The following is a 27634-nucleotide window of genomic DNA, read 5'->3' on the forward strand; positions in this document are numbered from 1 at the left end:
CCCCCCCCCCCCCCCCCCCCCCCCCGGCCCCCCCCCCCCCCGCCCCCGACTCGGGCGGCGGAGCGCGCACGCCCGCCCGCACGCGCCGGACGGGCTCCGGGCTCGCCGCTCGCTCTCCCCCCGACCCCCGCCTTCGGCCGCCTGGCGCGCCCGCCGGCCCGTCGGCGCTCGCTCGGGGGCGCCCGCTCGCACGGCCCCCCGCCCCCCCCTCGTCCCCTGTCAGGACGGCCGGGCGCGGGCCCTCACGCGTACCTTCGGCGGCGCGAGCCCCAGCCTCCTCCTCCTCCACCGCCTCTTCTTTCCTCCCCCCCCTTCCCCGCCCCCACGGCCACCAACCGCCGCCACGGCCGCCGCCGCCGCCGCCGCCGCCCCCCCCACATGCCCTCCGCCCCTCGCGCGTGCGCCTCCCACAATCCCCCCCGCCGGACCGTTCCATTCCGCCGCCGCGGGAGCGGGTTGGGGGAGGCCCGGAGCCGCGGCGGGGCCGCCGTGAGGGCTGCAGCCCGGGCGAGGGGCGGGCGGGGGCCCGGGACGACTCACCGCCGCGGCCGCCGCGCCGCGCCCCCGACGCTGGCTTCCGCGCTCGGCCGCCGGGCCCCGGTGGGCGCGTCGAGGGCGGCCCGGCTCCCCTCCGCCGGCTGGCGGGTGGACGCCGCGGCGGCTGCGCGCTGAGCAGCTTCCTGCCGAACGGCCCGAGCTCGCCGGGCGTTTGCGGGCAGCGCGGGGAGCGGCCGGCCTTCGGCGTCGCGTGCGGCTAGCGGCCCCGGGACCCTAGCGGGGGAAGGAGCCGGCGCTAGCGGGCTGGGAGCGAGACCCGAGCGCCCACCAGGTAGGGAGCGGGGCCGTGCGGCCGGCGGCTGTCCGGGAGGGGGGCTTCCTCCCGGGCTCCGCGGGGCGGACTTGGACCCGCCGGGAGCCCGCGCGCGCGTCGCGCTTCTTGCTTTGTGTGGTGAAGCCCAGCCCGGGGGCTCGGGGCTCACGGCCGGGCGCCCGCACGCTGCGCTGGAGCGCTCACGCGTGCCTCCTGGAGGGACCTGCTGCTCGGGGGCACCGGGGACGGAGACCACGTATTCCTGGCTCCGCGCCGGCCTCGGTCTTCCGTGTCTGGCGTGTCCTACAGAACGTTGTTTTGCTTCGTTCTTTATCAAAACGAAACGGAAAAGTGGACGTAAAACTTAGTCACGTCCGAGTGGGCCTTCCGAGTCTGTGAGATCCTCTCCGCCGAGCGGAGCGTGTTCCCGCTCGCAGACCCGGCGGGCAGCTCGGCTGTGCGGTGCCGCCGGCCCTCTGGACGGTTCGTGCGGCCGCGCGGACCGGGGCCTGGCGGATTTCGGCGGCTCCTGACGCTGCTTCCTCAGCACTCTGCACCGATACGTACTTAATCTTGGAGGGGGAATGCGGGGGACTCTGGGCTCTCCGAACCCAGGGTCTGCCTAATCTCGCAGTTTTCGTTTCCCCCAAAGGGTAAAGCAGAATACGTTCCCGGAGGGATCTGTCTCCTTGGGTTTCCCTTTCCTTCACTTCTGTGGACTTGCAGGGATCCAGGGAGCGGCTTCAGAATCCCTGTCCTAGACTGACCTCAAAGCTCTAAGGTTGAAGTAGACATACTCCCTTTCCGCATTTCCATGCATGGGTCAGGTTGTGTTTGCTTAGTTTGTATTTTTGAAGGTAAAGAGAAAATTAGCTTTAATGATCTCATATATATTTGGTTTTCCTAACCATGTGTTAAGTCTCAGCTCTTTCATGGGTCCATCTAAGTTTGCTTTGATCTTTCTTTAATTGTATCCTATATGCAAATGTGTTACCCTACCAACATTTTAATTTTCTTAAAAGATTTTTATTTATTTGACAGACAGATCACAAGTAGACAGAAAGGCAGGCAGAGAGGGGGGGGGGAAGCAGGCTCCCCGCTGAGCAGAGAGCTTGATCCGGGCTTGATCCCAGAAGAGGCCAGGCTGGATCCCAGAACCCTGGATCATGACCTGAGCAGAAGGTAGAGGCTTTAACCCACTTTGCCACCTAGGCGCCCCCTACCAACATATTTAATTTGATGATAGGGACCAGGTCTAACACTCCTTGTGTATTCTTTTATAGCCCTAGTGGAACGTAAGTAGTGGAAATCTTAAAAGAATGTTAGATACTTAAGATCTGAGAAGGGAAAGAGAATTAACATTTGAGGAACGCCGCGTGGGGAGAGCACGTGTTCCTGCTTAAATAACACTTTAGCATAGATCATCCTAATTCCCATATTACAGATGAGGAGCCTGAGGCTCCCAGAAGTCCAGGAACTTGGGATTTCACATTGGGTGTGGTGCTTGGGTGGCTCAGTCCTTTAGGCAGCTGACTTCTGCTCAGGTCTTGATCTTAGGGTCCTGGGATTGAGCCTGCTCAGCAGGGAGTCTGCTTGTTCCTCTCCCTCTGACTCACTCGTGCTTCTGTGTGCGCTTTCTCTTAAAAAAATGAAATCGTAAAAAAAAAAAAGATTTCACTTTGTCCTAAAAACCTTTTTCACTATACCACATTATCTTCACAGTAAAAATTTGTCATCACCAGCATAAGTACATATGCTACGAAGAAAAGACACTTAATGGATTCCACTGCACCTGCGTATAAAGAAAGTTGCTTGCTTTCTCTGCCTTCATCTTGCTTTCATCAATTGTCCGCTGAGTATAGACAAGATCATACCCCGTTCTTTTGTATAAGCCCAAGCCTCCCAAGCTATATTAAGTACTCAGCAAAATGACCTTATTGAATGAATGAAACCTGAATTCCTTGACGCAAGGAAGGTAGGGAAGGCCGAATCATGGTCTCCCAAAGATGGCTGTGCCCAGCCCCTGGAACCTGTGCGTATATTACATGGCAAAAGGGAACTGAGAACACAGATGTTATTAAGTTTGCTAATCAGCTAACCTCAAAATACGGAGATTATTCTGATTATGTAGTAGGCCCACTATAAGTACAGGAGTTGTGGAAAGATGGGGCAGAAGAGTCACGACTGGATGTTGCTGGCTTTGAAGATGAAAGAGCAGCTTCTAAAATCTGCAAAAGTCCGAAACCCAGGTTCCCTACTGGAGCGTCCAGAAAGCACGCGACTGCGCGTGTGCACTTGACTGAGGGACTTCTAAACCACAGAGCTGCCGGCGACAGATCTGGGTGGTTTTATACCACTAAGTTTCTGGTAATTTGGCGCAGCCGCTGGAAACTATGTGGAAAGGGAAGCGAAGGCCTAAGTAGGCTCCAGAACACCTGGCTTGGATTGTGGTTTTGTGCTTTAATTCAAGAATTTGTTTTGTTTTTAAGATTTGATTGATTTGAGGGGCATCTGGGTGGCTCAGTGGGTAAAGCCTTTGCGTTTGGTTCAGGTTGATCCCAGGGTTCTGGGATCGAGCCCCGCATCGGGCTCTCTGTTCAGCAGGGAGTCTGCTTCCCCCCTTTCTCTCTGCCCGCCTCTCTGCCTACTTGTGGTCTCTCTCTGTCAAATAAATAAAATCTTAAAAAAAAAAAAAGATTTGATTGATTTGAGAGAGCACGGGGGGGTTAGAGGAATAAGCAGGCTCCATGCTGAGCATGGGAGCCAGGGCGCCAGATGTGGGACTCCATCCTGGAACCCCAGGATCACAAGCTGAGCCGAAATCATGACGCCTAACTGCGCCACCCAGGTGCCTCCGTGCAAATGAGGCTGTGGTTCAGGTGAACATTTGCCCTGAGAACAGTGATCCGTGTTCCCGGAGCTGCCTGGATTTCCAGTATTTCCCTGCAGCTCTGCCTCTGGCGCCAGGCTTCAAGGTGTAAATAGACAGCCGGGCTCCATGGTCCTGCCGCACCGCAGCAGTCTTAGCTAAGCTGCCTTCAGACTCGGCTGCTCGAACAGGAGCACTCAAACACGCTTTTCATGGTGCTTCCTTGCTGGGGTGCTGTCTCAGTGCAGTACAGGTGTGCAGGAGAACTTCCTCCCTGCAAACTCCAAAATAAAGTTTCAAATGTTAAAAGAAATTTTTAAAGATAAAAGTCAACTAGAATATCATCATGGTTGACTTTATATGTGGTAAGTTGTGGAGAAATGCTATCTAAGCACAATAGTCTAAATTTCCTATCTAACAAGGGAAGAACTCCGAAATTTTAGAGGTGGGGGTCCTACCAAGATTTTTTTTTTAAAGATTTTATTTATTTATTTGCCAGAGAAAGAGAGAGCGAGCGCAGGCGGGCAGAGTGGCAGCAGAGGCAGAGAGAGAAGCAGGCTCCCTGCCGAGCAAGGAGCCCGATGTGGGACTCGATCCCAGGATGCTGGGATCATGACCCGAGCCGAAGGCAGCCGCTTAACCAACTGAGCCACCCAGGAGTCCCTCTTACCGAGATTTTAAACCACTGCTTCGGGTGATGGGTTGCCTGTTGGGGAAGCGCGAATGGACACCTGGACTGCGCAGGTGCAAAGCCGGGCTGTGAAAAGTTGGGTAGAGCCTCAGTGGCGGTGGCACATAGTAGATTTAGGTGCCACAGTTATCTCCATTTTAGAAGTGAGGGAACAGCCACATGGAGCTGAAGTAACGGGCTCGAGGTAGCACAGCTATTGAGTAGGATTTCAGCACGTGGATTCGAGAGTCGGCGCTTCTGACCGATCTGCCATACTTCCCGCTGTTTGTTGTGTCTGTAAATTGGACATGTTACCTACATCATAGAATTGTCGTAAAGGTAAAGTGAGTTAATTCACATAAAGCACTTAGAGGCCCCCGACGTACAGAAGGTGTTGGGGATATGTTAGCTGTTGTGTCATTGGAGCTCAAGGTGATTCTTTGGTGCACTTGAGTCACTGGAAGAAAGAAAACATCAATGCAGATGCCCCTTCCTTTGCGTGGACCGGCACCGTCCTTTTCTTTCTTTTATATGTTGGTGCTGTCACTGCTCTCAGCTTGATAAAAGTTAGATTACCAGAGGAGGGAAACATCTGGAAAACCTACTGGAGTGTATTTGTTTTATAGGTAGGAAACTTGGCCTGAGAGAGAAGGAAAAAAAGACTTGTAGGGGCTAAAATCAGTGTCTTTTCCTGTAGGAAATGTCATGTGCAGGGTACTTGCGGTGCAGTGTAAAGGGCTCATCCGTCCTGACGTGGACTTAGATGCGGTGTTGGGGTGAGGACCCACTGCTTTTAGTTACTTATCAATCTCTAAAAGTTTGATGCAGCAGGGTTTTCTATCCTCAGAAGTATAATTCCTGCAGAAAATTACGTGTTAGCTTACAGGATCTCACTAAGGGTCTGTTGATTTGATTTTGTAAAATTTACTCTGGGCGATAGCAACCTGATCCAGATTCAAAAAGTACAAAGCACACCTCCCTCCCTGTTCCTGCCCCCAATGGAACCCATTCCTTTCCCTGAAAGCAACCAGTATTCTCAGTTTTTGTATATCCTTCAAAATATGGACCTTTTTACAAACAAATTGTGTGTGTGTGTGTGTGTGTGTGTGTGTGTGTATATACACGCCCCTGTATATATATCCCCCCCGCTTTTACACGAGTGATAGCTAACTATACACAGTATTCTGTGCTTTCTCTCCCCTACCTAATGCATATGGAGGTTTTCCTTCATCAGGTGCAGAGGGCTCCCAGGCTGTGTTGTTAAGCAGTGGTGTGGCTGTGGTGTAGCATAGTAGGGCTGTGCTGCTTGCCCACTGGTGACAGATACTTAGATTCTTTCCATCTTAAGGTTAGAAACAGTGTTGCAGGTGAGTAATCTTACATTCATGACAATCTGTTTTCATTATGTCACTGTAAAAATGGTTTTGGTTAGGTCTCATAAAAAAAAAGAAAACCTTTAACATGGACACCTTACTGAAGTGTGGACAGTTTTTATTACATGAACAATATTAATATTACTAATTATTGTTAATAACATTACAAATCAAAGTAAAAAAAAAAGTAACATTACAAATCAAAGTAAAAAAAAAAAAAAGCAACATGAGCACCACCATGGACCAGATTATTTTCTGTCCATCCTTTTCTTTAAGTCTTCACGCATCCACACTTCAGAACATGAATCTAAATGCACCTTTAGGGGGGCACCTGGGTGGCTCAGTGGGTTAAAGCCTCTGCCTAAGGCTCAGGTCATGGTCCCAGGGTCCTGGGATCGAGCCCCACGTCGGGCTCTCTGCTAGGCAGGGAGCTGCTTCCCCCTCTCTCTCTGCCTGCCTCTCTGCCTACTTGTGATCTCTCTCTCTGTCAGATAAATAAATAAAATCTTAAATGCACCTTTGGGTTGAGCTCAACCTAGCTGTGTCCCCGGCCCTAAAGCTGGGGGGTGTTACAGCTGGGCCTGCGTGTTCGTGTAACATGCCTTCTGCAAAGCCTTCAGAAGCCTCTCCGATGTTTCACCAGTCTCACGTCCGGGAATTTCTCAGGTTCAGTTTGCTGATGAGGATCTAGGGTCCCCCCAGCCTCAGACGCAATCCTGGGTCCTCCCTGTCCCCTCCCTCTGCCTGCTCCGTTAGGAGAGTCGGCCCATCGCACCAGCACTCACTCCCTTGCCCTAGGACAATGAATGTAGCTGGTTTGCAGCAAAGACACCTAGTTTGTGCTTGTTCCAAGTTGTCATCAGTGTGTTTCAAGGAAACACCTTTACTTCGAGAGCCCAAATGTGGGGAAGTAGATATAATGAGGATTACAGAAAGCAGCATAACAAATTGTGTTTTTTCGAACCGAAATTATGAAAGCAAGGAGAGTGGTTTCCATGAATCAAATTTTTCCCCTAGGACTCAGGATCTAAAACAATCTTTTTCAGCCTCAACACTCACTGTTGACATTGGAGGCTGGGTGACTTGTTGTGGGAGACTCATCTGTGCATGACAGGATGGTCAGCACAGTCTCTGGCCTCCACTCACTGGACGCCACCCCTACTCCCCCAAGTCTGACAACCAAAACCATGTCCAAAAATTTCTAAATGTCCCCCAGGGGGCAAAATTGCTCCAGTTGAGAATGACTGGTGTGGAAAAAGAATTTCTGGGGTGCCTAGGGCTTCAGTCAGTTAGGTGTCTGCCTCCAGCTCAGGTCATGATCCCAGGGTCCTGGGCTCAAGTCCTAGGTCGGGCTCCCTGCTCAGCGGGGAGCCTGCTTCTCCCTCTCCTCCCCACTCGTGTTCTCTCTCGCTGTCTCTGTTGCTCTGTCTCTCACTCTCAAATAAATAAATAAAATCTTAACAGGAAAAGAATTGCTGATCACCAGGATATCAGTCTTGCTTCAGTAGAGAGTCAGTCATGGCAGACTGATAAATCCTTTTTGTCTGAATTCCTTGAATGGTAAATCAAAATAACGACATGACATGCGTCGCATCTTCACTAAAGTAAGGCATTTGATAGTCTCCTTATGGCCTTTTGGGGAAGTACGTCCTGAACGTTTAATTGTTTGAGTAACCATACCCAAAGACTCCATGTTAATTCGGTTGAAATTCCCTTTACCGTTGACATCTGCGCACGAGTTCTCATTCTTAGCTGCACATGGGAATCAGCTGGGGGACTTTGAAAACTGCCAGTGTCTTAAGTCTCCCTGCAAGAGACTGCGATTTAATCAGTCTGAGAAATAGTCTGGGCATCAAACGTTTTAATTATGGGCGGACCTCGTCTCGCAGTGCTGGGCTGTGGGGCGCACGGCCACTGTTGGGTTTTTACAAATGGAAGGTTTGGGGCCACCATGTGTCGGCGCCCGTGTTCCAACAGCAGCTGCTCTCTTCCTGTCTCTGTCACACTCTGGTGACTCACAGGATCTAAAATTGTTCATTGTTCGATTTTCGCGGGGATCTGTGCCGAGCGGTCGTGGATGGCACCGGCGTCCCTGGGGACCCCGCAGGCTGCCCCCACGAGACGGCAGACCTCACGGACGCGCGTGTGACGATGGCTCTGCCGACGGCCGTTCCTCCGTCTCCCTCCCCGCGGGCCTCCCTCGTCCCAGAGATGCCACAGTGTGGACACGAGGCCAGTTCGTGACCTGAGGACGGCCTCGACGTGCTCGTGCGAAAGGAAGAGTCGCACGTCCGAAGCTGGAAGTCTGGAGCGAGCAGGGGTGGAGCGAGCCGGGGTGAAGTTCGGCGAGGCAGGCGTGTCCGGACCCGATACCCCGGGAGCCTGGGCCTTGGACGCCAGCGGTCAGCTGAGCTGTGAACGCAAAGGAGAAGCCATTGGAGGAAACGGAACGTGTGGTTCCAGTGAACACACGGGGCAAGGAGAAGGCGGGCTGGACGTCACCGGTGCAGGGAAGGTCGGAGCGGTCCAGGCTGAGCGTCCCCATGGCCACTGAGTCCCCATCGGCCGAAGTCCAGGTCAGGATCGGAGGGGTCTGAGCCAAGCGTCCCAGCAGCCACCATGTCCCCTTCGGCCGAAGTCCAGGTCAGGATCGGAGGGGTCTGGGCCAAGCGTCCCAGCAGCCACCATGTCCCCTTCGGCCGAAGTCCAGATGAGGGTCAGAGGGGTCTGAGCCAAGTGTCCCAGTGGCCACCGTGTCCCCTTCAACTGAAGTCCAGTCCTGAGTTAGAGGGGTCCGGGCCGACTGTCCTGGCGGCCACCGCATCCTCTTTGGTTACAGTGTGGTCTGGGGTCGGAGCGATCTGCGCCAAGCATCCCAGCGGTCATTGCGAACCCTTTGGCCAAAGTCCAGTTCAGGGTTAGAGGGGTCCAGGCCAAGCATCTCGGCCACCATGTCCCCTTTGGCCAAAGTCCAGTCCGGGGTCAGAGGGGTCCGGGCTGAGCATCCCAGCGGTCACCACGTCCCCTTTGGCTGAAGTCCAGTCCTGGGTCAGAGCGGTCCAGGCTGAGCGTCCCAGTGGTCACCGCGTCCCTTTTGGTCGAAGTCCAGTCCTGAGTCGGAGGGGCCCGGGCCGAGCGTCCTGGTGGCCAACATGTCCCCTTCGGATGAAGTCTGGTCTGGAGCAGGAAGCAGTGGGTTTAGGGGGCTGTCGGGAAAGAAGCCGTGTCCGTGACCCAGAAGTGGCCGGTGAAGCAGCAGGTGCTCCGGAAGGCGTAGCTCAGAGAGTCCCTGAAGGTGCCACACTGACCAGCTGGTTTTCCGTGGGGACGAAGCAGCCTTCCCCGGGAAGGGGGCGCAGCCAGGACTCCCGCAGCTGGAGAGGAGAGGGCAGGGCCTGGCTGCGGGCTCCAGGGGACAGGGTGCCTGTGTCGTTAGGGGCGGTGAGCAGAAGCCGGCACTCGGGGGCCGCTCCCGGAATCCCAGGGCCCTGCGGGGTGACGCAGACTCCACGCCACAGGGGCTCGAGAAACGGCCCGGCAGAGCCCGGAGGGCCACACGCCTGTCCCCGGCAGGGTTGACGGAATGTCTGAGCTCCACCCCGAGACCTGCTCGGAACACAGACCCCGGTCCACGCACTGTTGCTCGCGGCCGGGGCACCTTTGCAGTCCTCCTGCTGGTCTACTGAAGTCTTTTTAAGATAGAAATTAAAAGTACTACAGAAGGTTACCACTCGCAACTATTTGTGTGGCTCAAGATTTGTAATACTGTGTGCACAAAAGAAAAGCTAAATTTCATTCGATGCTGAAACTGGTAAGAAACTGCAACTAGGTGTCATAGTTGTTTTCGAACTCTAGCAGAGTTAACTTCCGTACGTTCGTCAGTGCTCCTCACGTGAGTGGACTCGCAGTCCCCTCCATGTGTGTCCCCGCATCCCCTCTGGTGACCAGCAGTGTGTTCTCTAGAGTGAAGAGTCTGTTTTTTCATTTGTCTCTTTCTTTTCTTTGTTCGTTTGTTTGTTTCTTAAATTCCACATACGAATGAGATCATGTGGTCTTTGTCTTTCTCTGATTTATTTCGCTTAGCGCCATACTTTCTAGATCCATTCAAGTCATTGCAAATGGCAAGCTTTGGTCGTTCTGATGGCTGAGTACCCTTCCCGCGCTCCGCGTTTTTATTCGTGTAGCTGCACTCGCCCACGGCCTCGCCAGCCCTTGCTGGTCCGAGCGGTTTTGGTTTTGGCCGGCAGGTGTGAGGTGGCCTGATTTGCGTTCTGATTTGCGTTTCCCCGACGGGGAGCGATGCTGAGCGAGTTTTCGTGTGTCTCTTGGCCACCTGGAGGTCTTCTCTGGAGAAATGTCTGTTCATATCTTCTGCCTATTTTTGATAGATTGGGTTTTTTGTTTGTTCGTGTTCAGCTATAGAAGTTCTTTATATATTTTAGATCCTGATCTTTTATTGGATATGTTATTTGCAAATATCTTCAATTTGGTAGGTTGTCTTTTAGTTTTGTTGATTGTTTCCTCTGCTGGGCAGAAGCTATTTATTTTGATGTCGTCCCAACAGTTTATTTTTGCTTTTGTTTCTCTTGCCTTAGGAGACAAATCTAGAAATACTTTGCTATGGCCCATGTCAGAGACCTTACCACCTGTGCTCCCTTCTAGGATTTCTAGGTTTCAGGTGTCACATTTAGGTCTTTAATCCACTTTGAGTTTATTTTTTGTGTATGATGTGAGGAAATGTTCCGTAATTTCTGATTTAAAATGTTATCAAAACAACTCCTAGTTCTCATTGGTTAACTGTATAACACTTTCATTACGTAAAAGACATCTACAAACTGACGTAAGGTTCAGCATTAATGAAATGGATTCTGACAATTACTTTGCTGAGACCAACATCACGAGTAGCTGCACAGGTCAGTGGCGAAGAACATGGTCTCATGACGGGGATGTAGGCTCTCAAGTGCAACAACCACGTTTATGCACAGCAGTCACAGTGGTTTCCGTGGGTCAGAAAAATTTTGATTTTCTAGCTCCTTCCATAGAGAGGTCAAGTCGGCTTCCTCCCCACCCCTGGCACTATGATGGGCTAATGGGCTGCCGTCGGGTGTAACCCCCTGCGGGCTCTTAGCCAGGTTTGACAGGTCTTCAGTGCTTTAGCTCTCCGGGACCTTTGCCTCCGCGGTGACATGTCAGGCCGCGCTGCCGCGGGATAAGAGACCGTGTGGAGCCGAGTCTGTCCCACCAGCTAAGGCTGACTTTGCCGACCTGAGACAGCCCGACCTGATCCAGAAGAGAACTAACCAGCCCAGAGCTGTGGGCTCGCGAGCACTAACAACAAGATATTGTTTGAAGCCGCTGAGTTTTGGGGTGGCCTGTTTGACAGCGACAGCCGGCACAATGCTTCCGAACGGCGCTGTGACGAGAAGATGACCCGAAGCATGTGACGTGTACAGCTCTTACAGGAATCAGGACCAAACTCATCATGGCGGTTTCTGCTATCGCTGTTGTCTTAATATGGCTGCATGGCACATTTTTTACTAATGGCTTTATTAAGATTCACAAACCATAGAATTCAGTATCTTTGAAGTATGCCATTCAGTGGGTTTTTAGTACATTCGCAGAGCTGCATAATCACTATCGCTACCTAATGTTAGAACATTCTAGTGACCCCAAAGAGAAATCCATGAGTGGTGACTCTCCATTCTCCCCTCTCCCAACCACTCACCTAATTTACTGTCCTGACAGATTTACCACATTTCGGATCAGGAGAATCCTCCTGCAGGTGTCTTTTCTGACAGCCTTTTTCTTCACGTAAAGATTCACGCATGTTGCAGCATTTATCAGAGCTCCGCTTGTTGTTAGGCCTGGACGATACCCCGTGGTACGGCTGCACCGACCTGCTCTGTCCATTCGTCGGCGATGGACGTGAGGGTTCTCTCCACATTTTGGCTCTTGGGAATGTTGCTGCTGTGAGCATCTGTGAACAAGTTTTTGTGGGCACATATGTTTTCGTTTCCTTGGGTATATGACTGGGTCTATAGTCAAATGGCTGGGTCATTTGGAAACTATGTGTTTAATCTTTTGAGGGACTGCCAACCTGTTTTCCAAAGTAACTGCACATTTTACGGCCCCACCAGCAATGTAAGAAGATTCTGGTTTTTCCTCATTCTTCCCAGCACTTGTTACTGTCAGTTCTTTTGGTTTTAGCTATCCTTGTGAGCATAAGGATATCATATTGTTTTTGCTTTGCATTTTCCTAATGACTACGACACTGAACATCTTTTCTTGTGCTTATTGGCCATTATATATCTTTTTTTTTTTTTTTTTTAGATTTTATTTATTTATTTGAGAGAGAGGCAGTGAGAGAGAGCATGAGCGAGGAGAAGGTCAAAGGGAGAAACAGACTCCCCACGGAGCCGGGAGCCCGATGCAGGACTCGATCCTGGAACTCCGGGATCATGACCTGAGCTGAAAGCAGTCGTCCAACCAACTGAGCCACCTAGGCGTCCCTGGCCTTTATATATCTTATTTGAAGAAATGTCTCTTTTAAATTCTTGGCCCATTTTTGAGTTGGTTGCCTTTTTATTGTTGAGCCGTAAAGAGTTCTTATGTATTACGAGTACAAGTCCTTTATCAGGTATCATTTGTGCATATTTTCTCCCATTCTAGTCTTTCACTTTCTTCATGGTATCCTTTGAAACAGACATTCTTAGTTTCGATAAAGTCCCAAGTATCTGTTTTGGTCCCTTGAGTTTTGGTACTACGAAACCATTGTTGGATACAAGGTCACTTGTATTTAATACGTAAGATTTACTCTTACGTCTTCTTTTAAAAGTTTTATTGTTTCGGCGGTAAATTCAGGTCTGTGTTCTGTTGGCGTTACTTTTTATGTATGATATGAGGTAGGGTCCAGTTTAATTTTTTTTTAAGTCAGAGGAAAAGGAGGGTTTCAAAAGTGACTGTTTGATTCCTGGCTCATTCAGGAAACGAATAATACTATGATTCTCTGAAAGATAAAATCCTTATAGAGAACCAGGCTTTGGTTTCTAGTTTTGTCCTTAACTGATCTTTCTTTCCTCCTTCCTTCCTTCCTTCCTTCCTTCCTTTCTTTCTTTCTTTCTTTCTTTCTTTTTTAGTTGAAATATAGTTGACACAGTTGCTTTATTTTTGGGTGTACAACATAATGTTTCAACAAGGGGTTTTTTTGTTTGTTTTTAAGATGTAACTCATTTTAGAGAGCAAGGGCGAGTGAGCACAAGTGGATGGAGAGAGAATCTGTAGCAGACTCCACGCTGAGTGCGGAGCCCGGCGCCAGGCTCTGTCCCACCACCCTGAGGTCAGGACCTGAGCTGGAATCACGAGTCGGATGCTTAACTGACTGAGACAATCCCAACAAGTTTATATGTTGTTCTGGGCTCATCACAGTGTAGCTACCATCTGTCACCACACAATGCTGTTACTGTCACTGACTGTATCTCTCCCCGCTGTATGTTTTAGTCCAGTGACTGACTTATTCCATAATTGGAAGCCTGTATCTCTCACTCCCCTTTACCTGTTTTGTTCATCCCTTGACCCCCTTTCCAGCAATCATCAGTTTGTTCTCTGTGGGTTCATTTCTGCTTGGTTGTTCACTCATTTATTTTGTTTTTATGATTCCGCATATAAGTAAATCATATGATATTTGTTTTTCTCTGATATACTCAGCATAATACGCTCTAGGTCCATCCATATGGTTGCAGATGACACATTCTCATCCTTTTTTATGACTGAGTAATAGTCCATCTCTCTCACACACAAACACACACAGACACATACACATACACCCTCCATCACTGGGCATGTGGGTTGCTTCCTTATCTTGGCTACTGTAAGTAATGCAGCAGGAAGCATAGGGAAGCATGTATCTTTTTGAATTAGTGTTTTTTTATTCTTTGGGTAAATACCCACTTCAACATAATTATTTTGCCTCTGGATATCTGGCTGTCTTAGCACTATTTGTTGAAAACATTTTTCTTTCCCCCATTGAGTTGTCTTGGTGTGTGTGTTGAAAATCAGCTGATTGTGATGTAAGGCATTCTTTCTGAACTCACAGCTGCACCCCACTGACTCATGGATGTGGGTCAGACACGTGTCATCTATCGACATAAGCTGATAGCACACTATCTTTGTTACTGTGGCTTTGTAGTAAGTTTTGAAATCAGGAAACGGGAACCCTCCAACTTTGTTCCTTTTTTTTCCCAAGGTTATTTATGCTTTTATGGGTCCATTGCATTTCCATATGAATTTTGAGATGAGCTTGACAATTGCCATAAAAAATGTTGCTGAGATTTTGATAAGTAATGGTATTTTTTATAAAAAAGAGAACCGAGGGGCACCTGGGGGGCTCGGTGGGTTAAAGCCTCTGACTTTGGCTCAGGTCATAGTCTCAGGGTCCTGGGATTGAGCCCCTCATCAGGCTCTCTGCTCAGCAGGGAGCCTGCTTGCTCCTCTCTCTCTGCCTGCCTCTCTGCCTGCTTGTGATCTCTGTCAAATAAATAAAATCTTTAAACTTAAAAAAAAATAAGTAAACTTAAAAAAAAATCTTTAAAAAAAAAGAGAGAGAAGTGATTATTTTAATGAACTGCATTCTCAATGAAACAATGATATGATAGACTGTTTAAAAATAGTCACTCTTGGGGCGCCTGGGTGGCTTAGTCCGTGAAACATGTGCCTTTGGCTCAGGTCATGATCTCAGGGTCCTGGGATCGAGCCCCTCATCGGGCTCCCTGCTGTGTTGGGGAGTCTGCTTCTCCCTCTGTCTCTGCTCCTCCCCCTACTTGTGCTCTGTCTCGCTCTCTCACTGTCTCTGTCAAGTAAATAAAATTTTAACAAAAAAGTCACTCTTAAAATACAAAATCTAAAAACGATAGGTCATACCGAAAGAGCATTGATAAGTGGGAAAGGAACTTGTATTGGGTAATGATTGCTTTAAAAAACTGTAGGCATTTAGCCAGGAAAAGAAAAAACAGAGCACAGAGCTACACTCCGTTCATCATGGGGGAAATGGCTTGTAAAACCCAAGAGAAGGACTGGGATGGTGAATGGAAGCTGCTGGGAGACATTTCAGCTCAGATTGTGAAAGAATTTTCCAGAAAAGCTGTCTGAAAACTCTGTAGCCTGCCTTCGAGTTCCCCCATGGACGTGTTCAGGTGCTCAATGATGGACAACGCAGGACACACAGTGACTAATGGGACAGGCTGCCACTCTTAGCCATGATCAAGGTGCTCCGTCCCTCTTCTCACCTGGGTATAATAATGTCTCCCTAATAGTTGTTGGGAGATAAGGCCTGTACATTGCTCAATATAGAACCTACTTTTAGAAAATAGTGATTCGGTGCGCCTGGGAGGCTCAGTCGTTAAGCCTCTGCCTTCGGCTCAGGTCATGATCCCGGGGTCCTGGGATGGAGCCCCTCATCGGGCTCCCTGCTCCACGAGAAGCCTGCTTCTCTCTCTCCGGCTCCCCCTGCTTGTGTTCCCTCTCTCGCTGTCTCTCTGTCAAATAAATCTTTTTAAAAAAATAGTGATTATTGTTAAAATCGAGGTAGCACTGGTTCAGTTCTGCGCTAGTTCTCGAGTCCAGTTCCTGAGCTTGATCGTCTTAACCCGTAGACTCTCGGCTTCTCTCTCCACGAAAGCCGCTCCATAGCAGTGTTGTCCCTCACGGCAGAGGCGAGTGACAGCCCCTAGGTCTTCACTGGATGACTGGTTAGACACCTCCTTACCGTGGCACAGGGTTCAGGGTCGAAGGAACAACTCTTAGTGCCTATGACGCACAGCCTGGGGGTGCCTGGAAGTCAGGACGAGTGATAAAAGCCAGTAGCAAAGGCAGCGTCCTGTGAGTGTCCTTCATTGAACGTCCCCGAAGTGACGTGGTCACCGGAATGGAGAGCAGGGGACTGGTCGTCGGGGGTCCAGTGGGGGTGGGGGACTCGGAGGCGACAACTCGAGGAAACATCCCGCACACGAGCTCTTTGGGCGACCTCCAGCTGCAGGCGGCTCTCCGGCGGCCTCAATGGAACAAGTTCGCTTTGCAGGACAGACTGATTTCTACGGCCGCCGACGTCCGTGCCGGCAGAGGGCTCTGGGCCGCCTTTCTAGGCTGGGTTCAGGCCCTTCCCGACTCCTGTCCGTGTGCATCGGAGCGTCCTGCGAGGGGACTTGCACCAGCGACAGGGGACATCAGCGCGTCTTTCATCGGGGCAGTGGCAAAACCTGCCATACAGTGGGGCGCGGGGACCCCTTCCTGGCGCCCCGGGAAAGGCTTCGGACTCAGGAAGTGACACGTCTCCGGGTCTGTGTTTCCCACATTTAAAGCAACGCCTGGGGTAGGAGAGAGGACTCTGCTGTCTTGGAAGAGAACTGGGCAATTTAGCTTTGATTTTTCCATCACTCCTTTGGGGTGTTTGGTAAAATATGCAGAACGTTGGATTTACTGTCATTTCCAGCGTGCAGGTCCACGAGGTCACACCCACGTTCCTGTGCGGCCGTCACCGCCATCCGTGCCCAGAATTGCCGTCTCGCATGGCAGTCTGTTCCCCTCGGGGCCCCGGGCCCGGCCCCGGCGGCCAGTCGTGAGCCACGCGCCTGCCCTGCGCACCTGCGAGGGACCCGGGAGACCTGAAAGGAAACTCAGTCCCCGGAGTGTTCAAGCAGTGGCGGCCGTGAGCCTTCGTCCCGTGCTGCCCTGCCCTGTACGTGCCCGAAAGTGGGACCGGCCAGGCCGCCTCTGCTTCCCCGCGGCTGTAGGAGCTGCTCTGTGAACACGTATTTTGAAAGAGGAAAACATGGTTTCATGCAGGTTGTTTGCTGGGAGATCAAACTTTGAAAACTCTCCGCCTTCCCCCCCTTGTTTTTAAAGTAACTTCCATTCATTTTTTTCGTATTTATGTATTTGAGAGAGAGGGCACGAACATGTGCATAAGCCGGAGGGGCAGAGGGACAGGAAAAGAGAACCCTCCGCAGACACGGGGCTCAGTGTCGGCACCGCGAGTCACGACCTGAGCCAAAACCAAGTCACATGCTCGGCCGGGGAGCCACCAGGCCCCCCCCCCGAAGTAACTTCTGTTACGTGGGGGGTGGGGGTGTGTGTGCACGTGCGTGCATGTCCTTTACCTTTAAAAATCAGTGGGGAGATATTGAAGGATTCGAAGCAAGACTTCGGTGGAAAGAATGGATTGGAGAAGCTCACGGCTGGGCGCCCGCAGACCAACAACCACACTGGCCACAGGTGCTAGTGTCCAGGGATAGAACTGATCCCATTTTCCTGACCAGCATTTCTCATAATGTCTAAAACCTGGCCAGGGTCATGACCCCGGCAGCCACAGATGCACCTGTGGGAAGAATGGACCTCAGGACCGTGTCATCTGCTCTTTTCTCTCCGGGACCCATGCCTCCTTCAAAGCTACCTCCCACAGCTGTCTGTACTGGGGTGCACTGGGGCAGCAGGGTTGGGTGGGCCAGACGTTGCTGGAGTCACACTCGGGATCTAAGTTTGGAGTTGAGAAAGTGGAGGCTGAGTGAAGGGCTCAGGGCTAGAGATGAGCTGATGTGGAGGGTTCGGATGGGCGTGGCAGCGGTAGGAGGAGCGCGCTCACAGCTGGTTTTCCGAGATGCCTCGATGTCCCACGTGTAACCGCAGTCGAGTCTCTCACTGCCGTGTGGGGTCTCGCCGTGACCGCTTCTGTTAATCCGCTCCTGTCAGCGGGTGCTTGGGCTTTGTACAGTGACCAGCGTTACACGTAGTTCCCAGTGCACACGTACATGTTCTTCTGGAGTTAATACCCAGGAGAACACATGGGTCATAGACCTATACATTTTCAACTTTATAAGATAACACCAGATGTGTTTTCTAGGATGATTGTGCCCCCACCCCCCAACAGTGCCCCCCCAACAGTACCCCATCAGTGCCCCCCCCCGCCCCATGCCGCACAGCCTCTGGCACGGTTCCTGTTGTCTTTGCCATTTTTCCCAGCACCATGGCTGTGGTGTCTCATCGTTCCCTGACCTGTAACGAGGATGAAAATCTTTTCATGGGTTTACTAGCCGTTTGTTTTGGGTTCCGTGAAATGTCTCACTTGTGTTTTCTGCTCTTTTCTTGGTCCCTCTTCAGGCGCTCCGTGTGTGCTCTGGGCGACGTCCGTGTGCCGTCTGCTGCCCAGGTGCGGCCCACCACTTCAATTTGCCTGAGCTCGCAGCCGTGATGCTGAAAAGGGTGACGAGGCTTGTCCCCAGGGCCTGCCAGGTGAGTCCTGGCTGACCTCGCAGCTTCGTGCACATTGTCTTTAGGCAGAACTGTAGTTTCTAGATGGATTCTCCCAGTCCAGAATGACGCGCTCTGGAGGATGGCTGCTGCCCAGGCCTTTCACTGACTTCTCTCGAGAGGCCACTCCGAGCCTCTGCTCCCGGAGTCTGCCCTTGTAAATAGCCTTGTTGGAGAATTGACACTTAAAAAAGAAATAGCTGAGGGGTGCCTGGGTGGCTCAGTGGGTTAAAGCCTCTGCCTTCGGCTTAGGTCATGATCCCAGGGTCCTGGGATCGAGCCCCGCATCAGGCTCCGCTCAGCGGGAAGCCTGCTTCTCTTCCCCTCTCTCTCTGCCTGTCTCTCTGCCTACTTGTGATCTCTGTCTGTCAAATAAATAAAATCTTTAAAAAAAAAAAAAAGAAATAGCTGAATAAGCTTGACTGCAGTTATCTTTATTAACTGTTGTTAACATCTCATTGGATTGATGATTATCCCCCTTAATGAGGTATTTGAAAGAAAAATAAGTTGCTTCCTTAGACTTTTAGCATCTGATAGCTGAATAAAATAGTAAAATCACATATAAAAACGGCCCTTGCATTGCTCTGCTTCGTTCACTGAGCAGCTGTTTCCTCAGTACCTTCAGGACTCAGACGGCTCATTGTGCATCCGTGGGTGCGATTCGCTGGGTCTCGTTACGTGCCTGGCACAGTGCTAAGTGCTTCGTCTCGTTACGTCTCCGCAGCGGGGCTGGGGCCGGTAGGAAACGTCTTCGTCACTCAGAGACGGAAAGTGAGCAGTAGCCAGGCTGTATGAACCACCCGCAGGGACATCCCGGGAGGGTTGTGGAGCCCAGGTTTCGTCACAAGGCCTGTGGCCTCAAGCGCTGTCCTTGTGGCCCTTTTATGGTCACGGTTCTCCTGGATATCAGAAGCCAGAGACAGAGTCAGGGTTCCCCGAGTCTGTGGGGCCTGCAGAGAGCACCCTAAGACTTGAGTCCCAAAGGGTGAGAGCCCCAGCAGAGCTCCATCCCTTCCGTCTCATCCTTTGCCTCACGTGAGACCGTCTAGAGGATGGGCCCTTCCCTCCGTAGAACTCTTTCCCAGGGATTCGTGATAAAGCTTGTAGATGTGAAATAACCCATTATTAGGAAATTTAAAAAAAGGAACAAGGATCAGCAGTAAATTTGGGCCTCAACTGTTTGCATTGAAAGGCTAAAATCTGTTCTTGATGGCAGACGAGAACAACCTGAGCCCACGGCCGCGAGCAGTCTGAGAACTTTGTGCTTTTTGTAGATTGATTTAAAGTCACCTTGCTGGGGTCGCGGGTGCCGCTCTTTCGGGAACTGTCTGGTTTTCATTCTGGAGCTGTGCGGAGGCAATGGCACGCGGGCGAGACACACGACTGTCTGGGCGATGCCATATGTAACAGAGTAAGGAGTAAGGAATCCATTTTGCTAGGGCTTAATTTGCTGCAAAAAGCATTTAACTAAAAGAAAAATCAGGATTTGTGTAGAAATACCACCACCTTGTGGCCCTTGAGTATCTGTAATTTTCTGTTACTTTTTTTTTTTTTTTTTTTTTTTAAATAAAGCCCTAGTGCTTTGTCTCCAGTAGCAGGGGCCCACCGGGGTGCAGCCGCTCGGCACGTGGTGGTCCGACCCCCGTGCCGATGCCCTGGGCCCAGGCGCTCATCAGCTCTGCCCAGCCAGTGTGGCTGCGGGTGTTGCGGCTGTTCTGGGTTGTTTTTTTATTTTTTTTTTATTTTATTTTTTTTTTTTTAAGATTTCTATTTATTCATCAGAGAGAGAACAGCAGGCAGAGGGGGAAGCAAGCTCCTCACCGAGCAGGGAGCCCGATGCGGGCTCGATTCCAGGGCCTTGGGACCATGACCTGAGCCGAAGGCGGACGCTTCACCCACCGAGTGCCCCGGGCGGCCCGGGTGTCGCAGATGTTGTCTCGTTCTGGCTCTTGCTGCATCTCCGAGATGGTCTGGGCTACACATGGAGTGACGGTCTGTCACATTGGGGTGCCAAGTCAGCATGTTGATTCTAAGGTTTAAACGATTCTTTTGCTCAGAAAAATTACACTCATTTAAGTTCTTTAACAACTTTCTAACTGGTATTTTCTCCTCTAAATCTTGACTCTTCGTCTTTCCTAGTTCCAAAGATTTATCCTCCCTAATAAGATGTTTACCTGCCCGCTAATCAGACAGCATGGCCGAGGGGCGCCGGGCCGAGGGGCGCCAGGCCAGTCGGTTGGGAGAGTATGTGACTCTTGATCTCAGGGTCGGGGGTTCGAGCCCCACGTTTGGGCTGTAGAGATGACCTAAAATAAATGAACATGAAAAAGAAAGCATGGCTGATCCCTGCCGCTGTCAGGTCTCAGACTTGGCATGAGAACCAAGGCCACGGTGCCAGCCTCACCTGCCTTTTGGGTTGTGTGTAAACTCGGCTTCCTGGCCATACAGAACTGGCGTCTCCTTCTGCGCGAGGCCCGTTATCCTTCAGCTCAGTTTGGGGGTTCTCCGGGCAGCAGCTTCTCAGCCTTGCCTCCCGAAATCCCACAGCCCAACCATTGGTTCAGGGGTGGCTTCCTCCCGCTTAGCTAGAGGCATCCTCAGTCAGAGTCTTTATTCCAGGCCCGGCCAGCAGGACAAGGGCTGCGGGCGTGTCCTGTTACCTGTCTCGTGGGAGCCCCGCATGGGCCCCGTGAGAACAGAGGTGGCCACGATTGCCACCCAGCTGCCGGCCACCGCCGTGGGCCAGAGTGCAGGAGCCTGCCGCCCGTTCCAGGCTGCCAGCGGCTGCGCCTGGCTCCAGAGCCTTCTCTAACAGATGGCTTCGTGTCTGTGGGGGGCGGAGCCCGGCCCCAGCAACACAGCAGATTCAGAGGGTGGACCACGTGATTGGATGTAGAGAATTGTACAAATAAAGGTTCCTTGCACGTAACGCTTAACTGTGTATTAGTGAATTTCCCTATCATAGATGGGGCTCGAAACCTCAGTTTTGGAGTGAGCATAAAAGGCCTGCAAATCCCAGGGCGCCTGGGTGGCTCAGTGGGTTGTGTCTGCCTTTGGCTCAGGTCATGATCTCGGGGTCCTGGGATGGAGTCCCGCGTCAGCCTCCCTGCTTGGCTGGAGCCTGCTTCTCCCTCAAATAAGTAAATACATCTTAAAAAAAAAAAAAAAAAGAGGAAAAAAGCCTGCTAATTCCAAAACATTACCATGGTTTCTTTTATAGTTGGACCCTGGACGTTTTTTGCATGGGGGGCCCCAGGCCCCCCAAAGCCTTGCTGCTCGCCTAGATGACCAGGTTCCGGATGAGAGCCCCAGAGCCGGTTCCCGCCCCAGCGAGGAAGACCCGGTGAGTCGCTCGTGAGCGTGCAGATTTCTTTCCGGTCTTCCAGGCATGTCGCCGTCATTTTACATATCGGGAGACCCAGCAGCTGGGGAAGGGAGCAGGTCTGCCTGCAGTTGGGGCACCCAGGACAGATGGGGAGCCCGCATCGACCCCTCGGGCAGGCCGTTCCACGCCTGATTGAACCCCTGCGGCTGCGGGCCACCGTGTCGCGGGGGTCTGTGGGGCAGGGGGCGGGTCTAGCCCTTCGGAGCTCCACGGGGCAGTTTCTGGTCTCCCGGTGGGGCGTGGCCGGACTTGGCCCCTGACTGACCCGACCGGAGCAAAGCTGCTTCACTGTGCCACAAGCAGCCGGCGGGGGCTTTAAATAAGAATCTGTAAGTAAGTGTAAGTGCAATAGTAAGTAGAGACGTAAGACGAACGGAAGCGCATCTACAGAAGCGGCGCCGCCGTCGCCGGCCCGCGGGGAGTCGCGCGCCCGGGTGGCCGGGCTGGCGCCGGAGAGCCCGGTCCTTCCGCAGGTTGCCCGCCGCCCTGGCCGCGCCTCCCACTGCTGGGGCGGGCACGAGCCTCGCTGTCGGGAGCGGCCGTGAGAGGGAGCCTGTCCGCGGCCGGGCTCTGGTGGCGCCCGGGGTCGCGGTTTCGCCTTCCCGGGCTGGGCGGCGGCCGCCCTGACGGGGCCGCGGGGTCGGGGCGCACGCGTGAAGGGGGCGGGGCACGCGGGGCCCGGCCTTCCGCGGGGCGGGCCTCTGGAGCCAGGACGCGGGCGCGGCGCTGCCCTGCTTCCAGAAGCTTCGCTGAGTTGAACAGGGAAGTCACTGAGGCGTCGCTCAGCTTCCCGTGGCGTGGGAGCCCCCGTGCGGTTCCTCAGGTTTCCGTGGACACGGCGGCGGCAGACTTGTCGCGTGACTGGAGCCTCTCCACGCCCCGCACAGAAGAATCCAGATGGCGGGAGTCGTGTCCCTGCCCCCCGCACGCGGGGCTCACGCGGCCGAGCAGCCGGCGCCATCAGGGAGGCCGACCGCCATCCCCTCCGGGCCGGCCTGACGAGCGAACGACCTCTTTTCCAGCCCTGAGGCGCAAAGTGTCCTCGATGCGGTCGCGGGCCCTTCCCGCCGCTGAGACGTGTCGCACGCGCGGCCCGTGGCAGCTGCTGGCGTCTCTGTTTCCCAGGCCGGGGCCAGCGAGCAGCGCGAGGGCCGCCACTACCGCATCCCCCTGCAGGACCTCCCGACCGTCTTCCCCCACGGCCTGCCCCGTCGCTTCGGCCTGCAGGTGCTCGCCGGGGTGGGGGGGCTCGGAGCCGCGCGGGGGGCGGGGGGGGGGGGGGGGCCGTGCGGACTGGAGGAGCCAGAGTCTGCACGTGAGTCGGACGCGGATCGCGGTCCGTGTGGCCGCGGGCGGGCGGAGTATTCTCCGGTTGCCAGAACCCCGCTGTGGTCCGCTCGTCACCCACCTGGCAGCTTTCCAGAACCTTTGGCGCTCAAACAATCCTTCATAGATGGGTCTAAGTTTGCCTTAGCACAACGCCATGAGAAAGTGAGCTGTGGGACTCGAAATCATCATCTCTTCCTGAGCCAGACAGAAGTGGGGTCTGGATTAGAGGCTTTTTTTTTTTTTTTGAGATTTTATTTGTCAGGGAGACAGAGGGAACAACCAGAGGGAACAGCAGCAGAGGGAGAAGCAGGCTCCCCACTGAGCAAGGAGCCCGATGTGGGACTCGATCCCAGCACCTTGGGATCATGACCTGAGCCGAAGGCAGACGCTTACCCAATTGAGCCACCCAGACGCCCCGAAGCTTTAATGTTCTTTATTGTCCTGGATTTTCAGAAAACTTCCACCCAAACACATAATCTTGGGTTGCTTTATAGCTGCTGAAAATTCCTGATGAACTGCAAGCCTGGTGCTTTTTTGCTCTTGTTTTCTTGGGTGTTTTTTTTTTTCTTCTAAGATTTTTTATTCACTCATTTGACAGAAAGGGAGGGAATACAAACGGGGAGTGAGAGAGGGAGAAGCCAGCTTCTTGCTGAGCAGGGAGCCCGATGCGGGGCTCGATCCCAGGACCCCGGGATTGTGACCTGAGCCAAGGGCAGACGCCTTAACCCCCCAGGCGCCCTGCCAGCCTGGTTTGTTGGAACAGTTGGCTTCTGAGTCCCTCCTGCTGCACTGCTCTCGGCCTCGGAGACCCCCTTCTCACCGAAAGGGCAGACCAGACTGTGCACGTGACTTTTAGCTTCAGAGGCAGAGGATGCCATCCCTCCCGGGTCGTTTATTTCAAAAAATTCGGCGAGACACCAGTAAGGGAGAGCATGCTAGACCACGAGTAGCCTTGTCATCAGCACCGCAGAACTGGGGCGGAGGGCCTGGAATTTGGAAACGGGACGCACCGGGATAATTGGGTGTCGGGGCGCTTCAGCCGCGGATGCTGGCAGTACCCGTCCTGCTCCGGCCCCGTGACCGTCTCCAGTCGCTTCCCGGCTGGCCTGACCGCCAGGGCTGTGGAGGGAATTACTCACACATTCCTTCCATAATTTCCTTTAAATGAAGGCCAACTCCCTCCCCACTGTTTGTGTATTTTAGCGCTGTCATATTGCCTAATATGGCATTTCTGTTTTAATATCTGTCACATTTTCGAAGGTTTCACTTTCCATTAAGTTTGAATTTGCCTGTCGAGTCCTTCAATTCAGCTGTACGGTTAGGATTTCTTTAAAAATATCAACACTATTGGGGCGCCTGGTGGCTTCGACTCTTGGTTTTGGCTCGGGTCGTGATCTCAGGCTCGTGGGATCGAGCCCCCATGCTGGGCTCAGCGCTCAGTGGAGAGTGCAGCTCCCTCTGCCCCTTCCCAGCTTGCGCCTGCTCGCTCTGTCAAGTAATCGTTAAAGAAGATAGCAACACAATTTTAATCCTTATCTACTTGTGGATAGTGCTTGTTAGGTATTTGATCTTATTAAGAAACATCATGAAGGGGCACCTTCATCATGAAGGTGGCTCAGTGGATTAAGCCTCTGCCTTTGGCTGAGATCATGACCTCAGGGTCCCGGGATCCAGCCCCGCATCCGGCTCTCTGCTCAGCAGGGAGCCTGCTTCCCCGATCTCTCTGCCTGCCTCTCTGCCTACTTGTGATCTCTCTCTCTCTGTCAAATAAATAAATAAAATCTTAAAAAAAAAGAAAAAAAGAAACATCATGAAATCCTTTATCTGCGGATCACCATCATACGCATCGGCACTGCCCAGATTTTTCCACCGGCGTACTCCTGGTGACAAAAAGGGACTGAAACTTTGTGTCCATTCTCTGGCATCCAGGGTGGCTTGTGGGACCCATGGTCACACCTGCTCCTGAGCTGTCACATATGTGCTTCTAGAGAAAAGTCCAGATACTCGTAAGAATTAGCTAAAAATAGATTTAAATGAATTAACATTCATTCAGCACTTAGCATGTGTCAGATACCTTGTGAAGCATCTTACCTTCTTTTAGCGAGTTAGTCCTAGATGGTTTGTGGAGCGTGTGAAAAGGTGCCCACTGTCGCTTGTAGATTTCCGTGTCGTCAACAAATCCGCAGATGGGGACTGCTGTGTTAGTGGGTGTCAGCTGGAGTCTGTGGGTGCAGCTTAGATCCAGTGGCCCAGCCTCGCCCGAGCGGACAGGCTGGGCGCGCAGCGGGGCCCTCCGGCTGCCGGGTCCGCTCCGCGCCGCTCGCCGCAGCCCGCCCTGCTTCCCGGTTCTGCCAGGTGAGGACCTTCAATGAAGCCTGCCTGATGGTGAGGAGGCCGGCCCTGGAGCTCCTGCGGTACCTGGACGACACCAATTTCGCTCACCCGGCCGTGCGGTACGTGCTCTGTATCCTTTGCCGCCTGCTGGAGCCGTCCTGACCGCTGACGGGAGAGGGGCGGGAAGCGGCCCTCTGCTGACAGGCCGGAGTCCCTTGTGGTGAGGTTTTCCTTGACCGCAGGTGCTTTAGATGGGGAGAAGGGGACAGGAAAAACCCTCAGTCTCTGCCATGTTGTTCATTTCTGTGCAAAACGGGACTGGCTGATCGTGCACGTTCCCGACGGTAAGGAGACGCTCTCTGCTGGGCTGCAGGCGCTGGGCTGCGGCTCAGGGAGCAGCCGGTGGAGCTTGCCCGGCCTGACGTCACGGTCACCCCAGGCCGGTTGCATGTGACGTGAGCAAGTGCGGTGAGAGAAGTGCAGCGAAAACCTCCCAAGAGCCGTTTGATAGTAAGAATGAAGTATTTTGGGGCCACCTGGGTGGCTCAGTCCGTTGAGTGTCCCGGTCTTGGTTATGGCCCCAGTCGTGGTCTCAGGGCCCTGGGATCAAGTCCCAGGAGAGCCTGCTTTTTCCCTCTCCCAGTCCCCCTGGCCGTTCTCTCTCTCTCTCTGATAAAGTTAAAATAAAAATAAAAACTGCTGGGGGCGCCTGGGTAGCTCAGTGGGTTAAGCCTCTGCCTTTGGCTCAGGTCATGATCCCGGGGTCCTGGGATCGAGCCCCGCATCAGGCTCTCTGCTCCGTGGGGAGCCTGCCTCCACCTCTCTCTCTCTGCCTGCCTCTCTGCCTGCTTGTGATCTCTGTCAAATAAATAAAATCTTTAAAAATAAATAAAAACTGCTGGGAATCTGGTGACCTCTCACCCTGTGGCGTGCCTCGGGCACAGACTGCAGTGCTGGTGACCTCAGCGGGACCAGCATGACCTCTGAGGCCAGAGGGCGTTAAGGAACACACGGCTGACCCTCGGACACACAATGTAGACTTGCCCGTCCCCTTCCCTGTGGCGTCCTCCAGTGATGCTGGGCCGCGAGTGGGTCTTCCCTTCCTTTCCATCTTCTGGTCCCGCCGCTTCCCCTCGCTCGCCGGCCCCTCTCGCAGGAAGGCCCCCGGCCCGCGGGAGGCCGTCGTAGTCCGCTCCGGGGTCCGAGGTCCCGGGCGGCCTCTCCAGCGCGGGGCGGGGGCGGCGGCACGAGGCAGCGGTGTCCGGAGCGGATCGGTCACTGCCTGGCTTCATCCCGCATCTGTGCGTCCGTCTTCGCAGCTCACCTGTGGGTGAAGAGCTCCCGGGGCCTCCTGCGCTCGGCCCACAGCAGGCGGCGCTTCGACCAGCCCGTGGAGGCTGCCAGCTGGCTGAAGAGCTTCAAAACGGCCAACGAGCGTTTCCTGAGTCAGGTGAGGAGCCTCCAGAAGCCCGGCGCAGCCGCTGCGCGCGTGAACGCGATCCTGGCGCCTTGAGCTGGGGTGACCGGGGAGAGCGAGCGCTGCAGCTGGGACGGCCAGGCGCTCGGGTCCCCGCTGCATTCGGCGCGTGGAGGCACGAGCTGGCGTCGCGCCCGCGGGACCTGACGCCGTGGCGCAGGCCGTCCCCGAGGCGGCGAGAGCTTTTCCCGTGTAGCAAAGTCAAGGCCACACGGATTCCCTGGCTCGTCCCGGGCTACAGCCACAGACCCTCTAAAGCCCATTTCCAGCCACAGCGTTTTCTCCCCATCAAGGTCTTCGGGCAACCAGAAACGTACTGGTGGCATCATTCTCTGCTCTGGTGATTCTGAGATGCAGTCTCTAGGCTGCGAGTTTCAACTCTGGACATAAGTCAGGGTCACCTGGGAGCTTGTGCCAGCGGCTGCCAAGGCCTCATCCCGGCGACTGTGGTCAGGAGCCCAGCGGCTTCTGTTCTTAACACTGTAGGCAGGAAAGGGCTAGAAGGCGGTCACCTCTCTCCCGGAGTTGCTCACAGGGCTTGAAAAACAGATTAAAACTGACTCCTAACAACCTGACCCTCCTACCTACACAGCTGCGGATAGGCTTATCTTTAGGCTAAATAGCCTTTCTCTGGTTTTCATGTTCGTTTTTAGATAAAAATTCAGGAGACGTACATGTGGAATAAGCGAGAAAGCACCGAGAAAGGCCGGCCTCTGGGAGAAGTGGTAGAGCAGGTACAAAGTAGACAGGGGTGGGTCCCATGTCGTCCCGGCGGAGGCCTCTCCTGGGTGCCAAGCCCCTGCCTCTCTCCCCTGCAGGGCCTGACGCGGGTGAAGAATGCCACGGATGCCGTTGGGATCGTTCTCAAAGAGCTCAAGAGTCAGAGTTGCTCGGGTGCTTTCCGTCTCCTGGTGGCGGTGGATGGAGTCAATGCTCTCTGGGGAAGGACCACGCTGAAGAGAGAAGATAAGAGCCTGGTAGGAAACCGGTGTTTCTCCGTCACTGACCACGGGTGCCACCATGCGTGCGCCGGGACGAGGTCTTGTAGCTTGTGCATGTTTGCTCGCCTTGGGAGCATGTGAATTAAAA

General features: G+C 53.3%; 2 protein-coding genes across 2 annotated transcripts in view; both read left to right on the forward strand.

Moving 5' to 3' along the window:
• The window catches only part of LOC116859665 (basic proline-rich protein-like), a 2274-nt gene extending 1499 nt beyond the window's left edge, over positions 1–775 (forward strand). The window contains 3 exon segments of the mRNA XM_032845129.1: positions 64–107; positions 110–578; positions 580–775. Coding sequence (XP_032701020.1) covers positions 64–107; positions 110–578; positions 580–775 — 709 coding nt within the window.
• Positions 776–783: 8 nt separating this feature from the next.
• Positions 784–27634, forward strand: part of DAP3 (death associated protein 3) — a 31400-nt gene continuing 4549 nt past the window's right edge. The window contains exons 1-9 of the mRNA XM_032845041.1: positions 784–829; positions 17871–18002; positions 21241–21363; positions 22531–22632; positions 25090–25198; positions 25320–25412; positions 26388–26518; positions 27199–27279; positions 27364–27522. Of these exons, the coding sequence (XP_032700932.1) occupies positions 17961–18002; positions 21241–21363; positions 22531–22632; positions 25090–25198; positions 25320–25412; positions 26388–26518; positions 27199–27279; positions 27364–27522 (840 nt within the window). The 5' untranslated portion in view covers positions 784–829; positions 17871–17960. The remainder of the gene's footprint in view (positions 830–17870; positions 18003–21240; positions 21364–22530; positions 22633–25089; positions 25199–25319; positions 25413–26387; positions 26519–27198; positions 27280–27363; positions 27523–27634) is intronic.

The sequence above is a fragment of the Lontra canadensis genome, unplaced genomic scaffold, assembly GCF_010015895.1.
Source record: "Lontra canadensis isolate GAN:19392208 unplaced genomic scaffold, GSC_riverotter_1.0 scaffold160, whole genome shotgun sequence".
Classification (NCBI taxonomy): Eukaryota; Metazoa; Chordata; class Mammalia; order Carnivora; family Mustelidae; genus Lontra; species Lontra canadensis.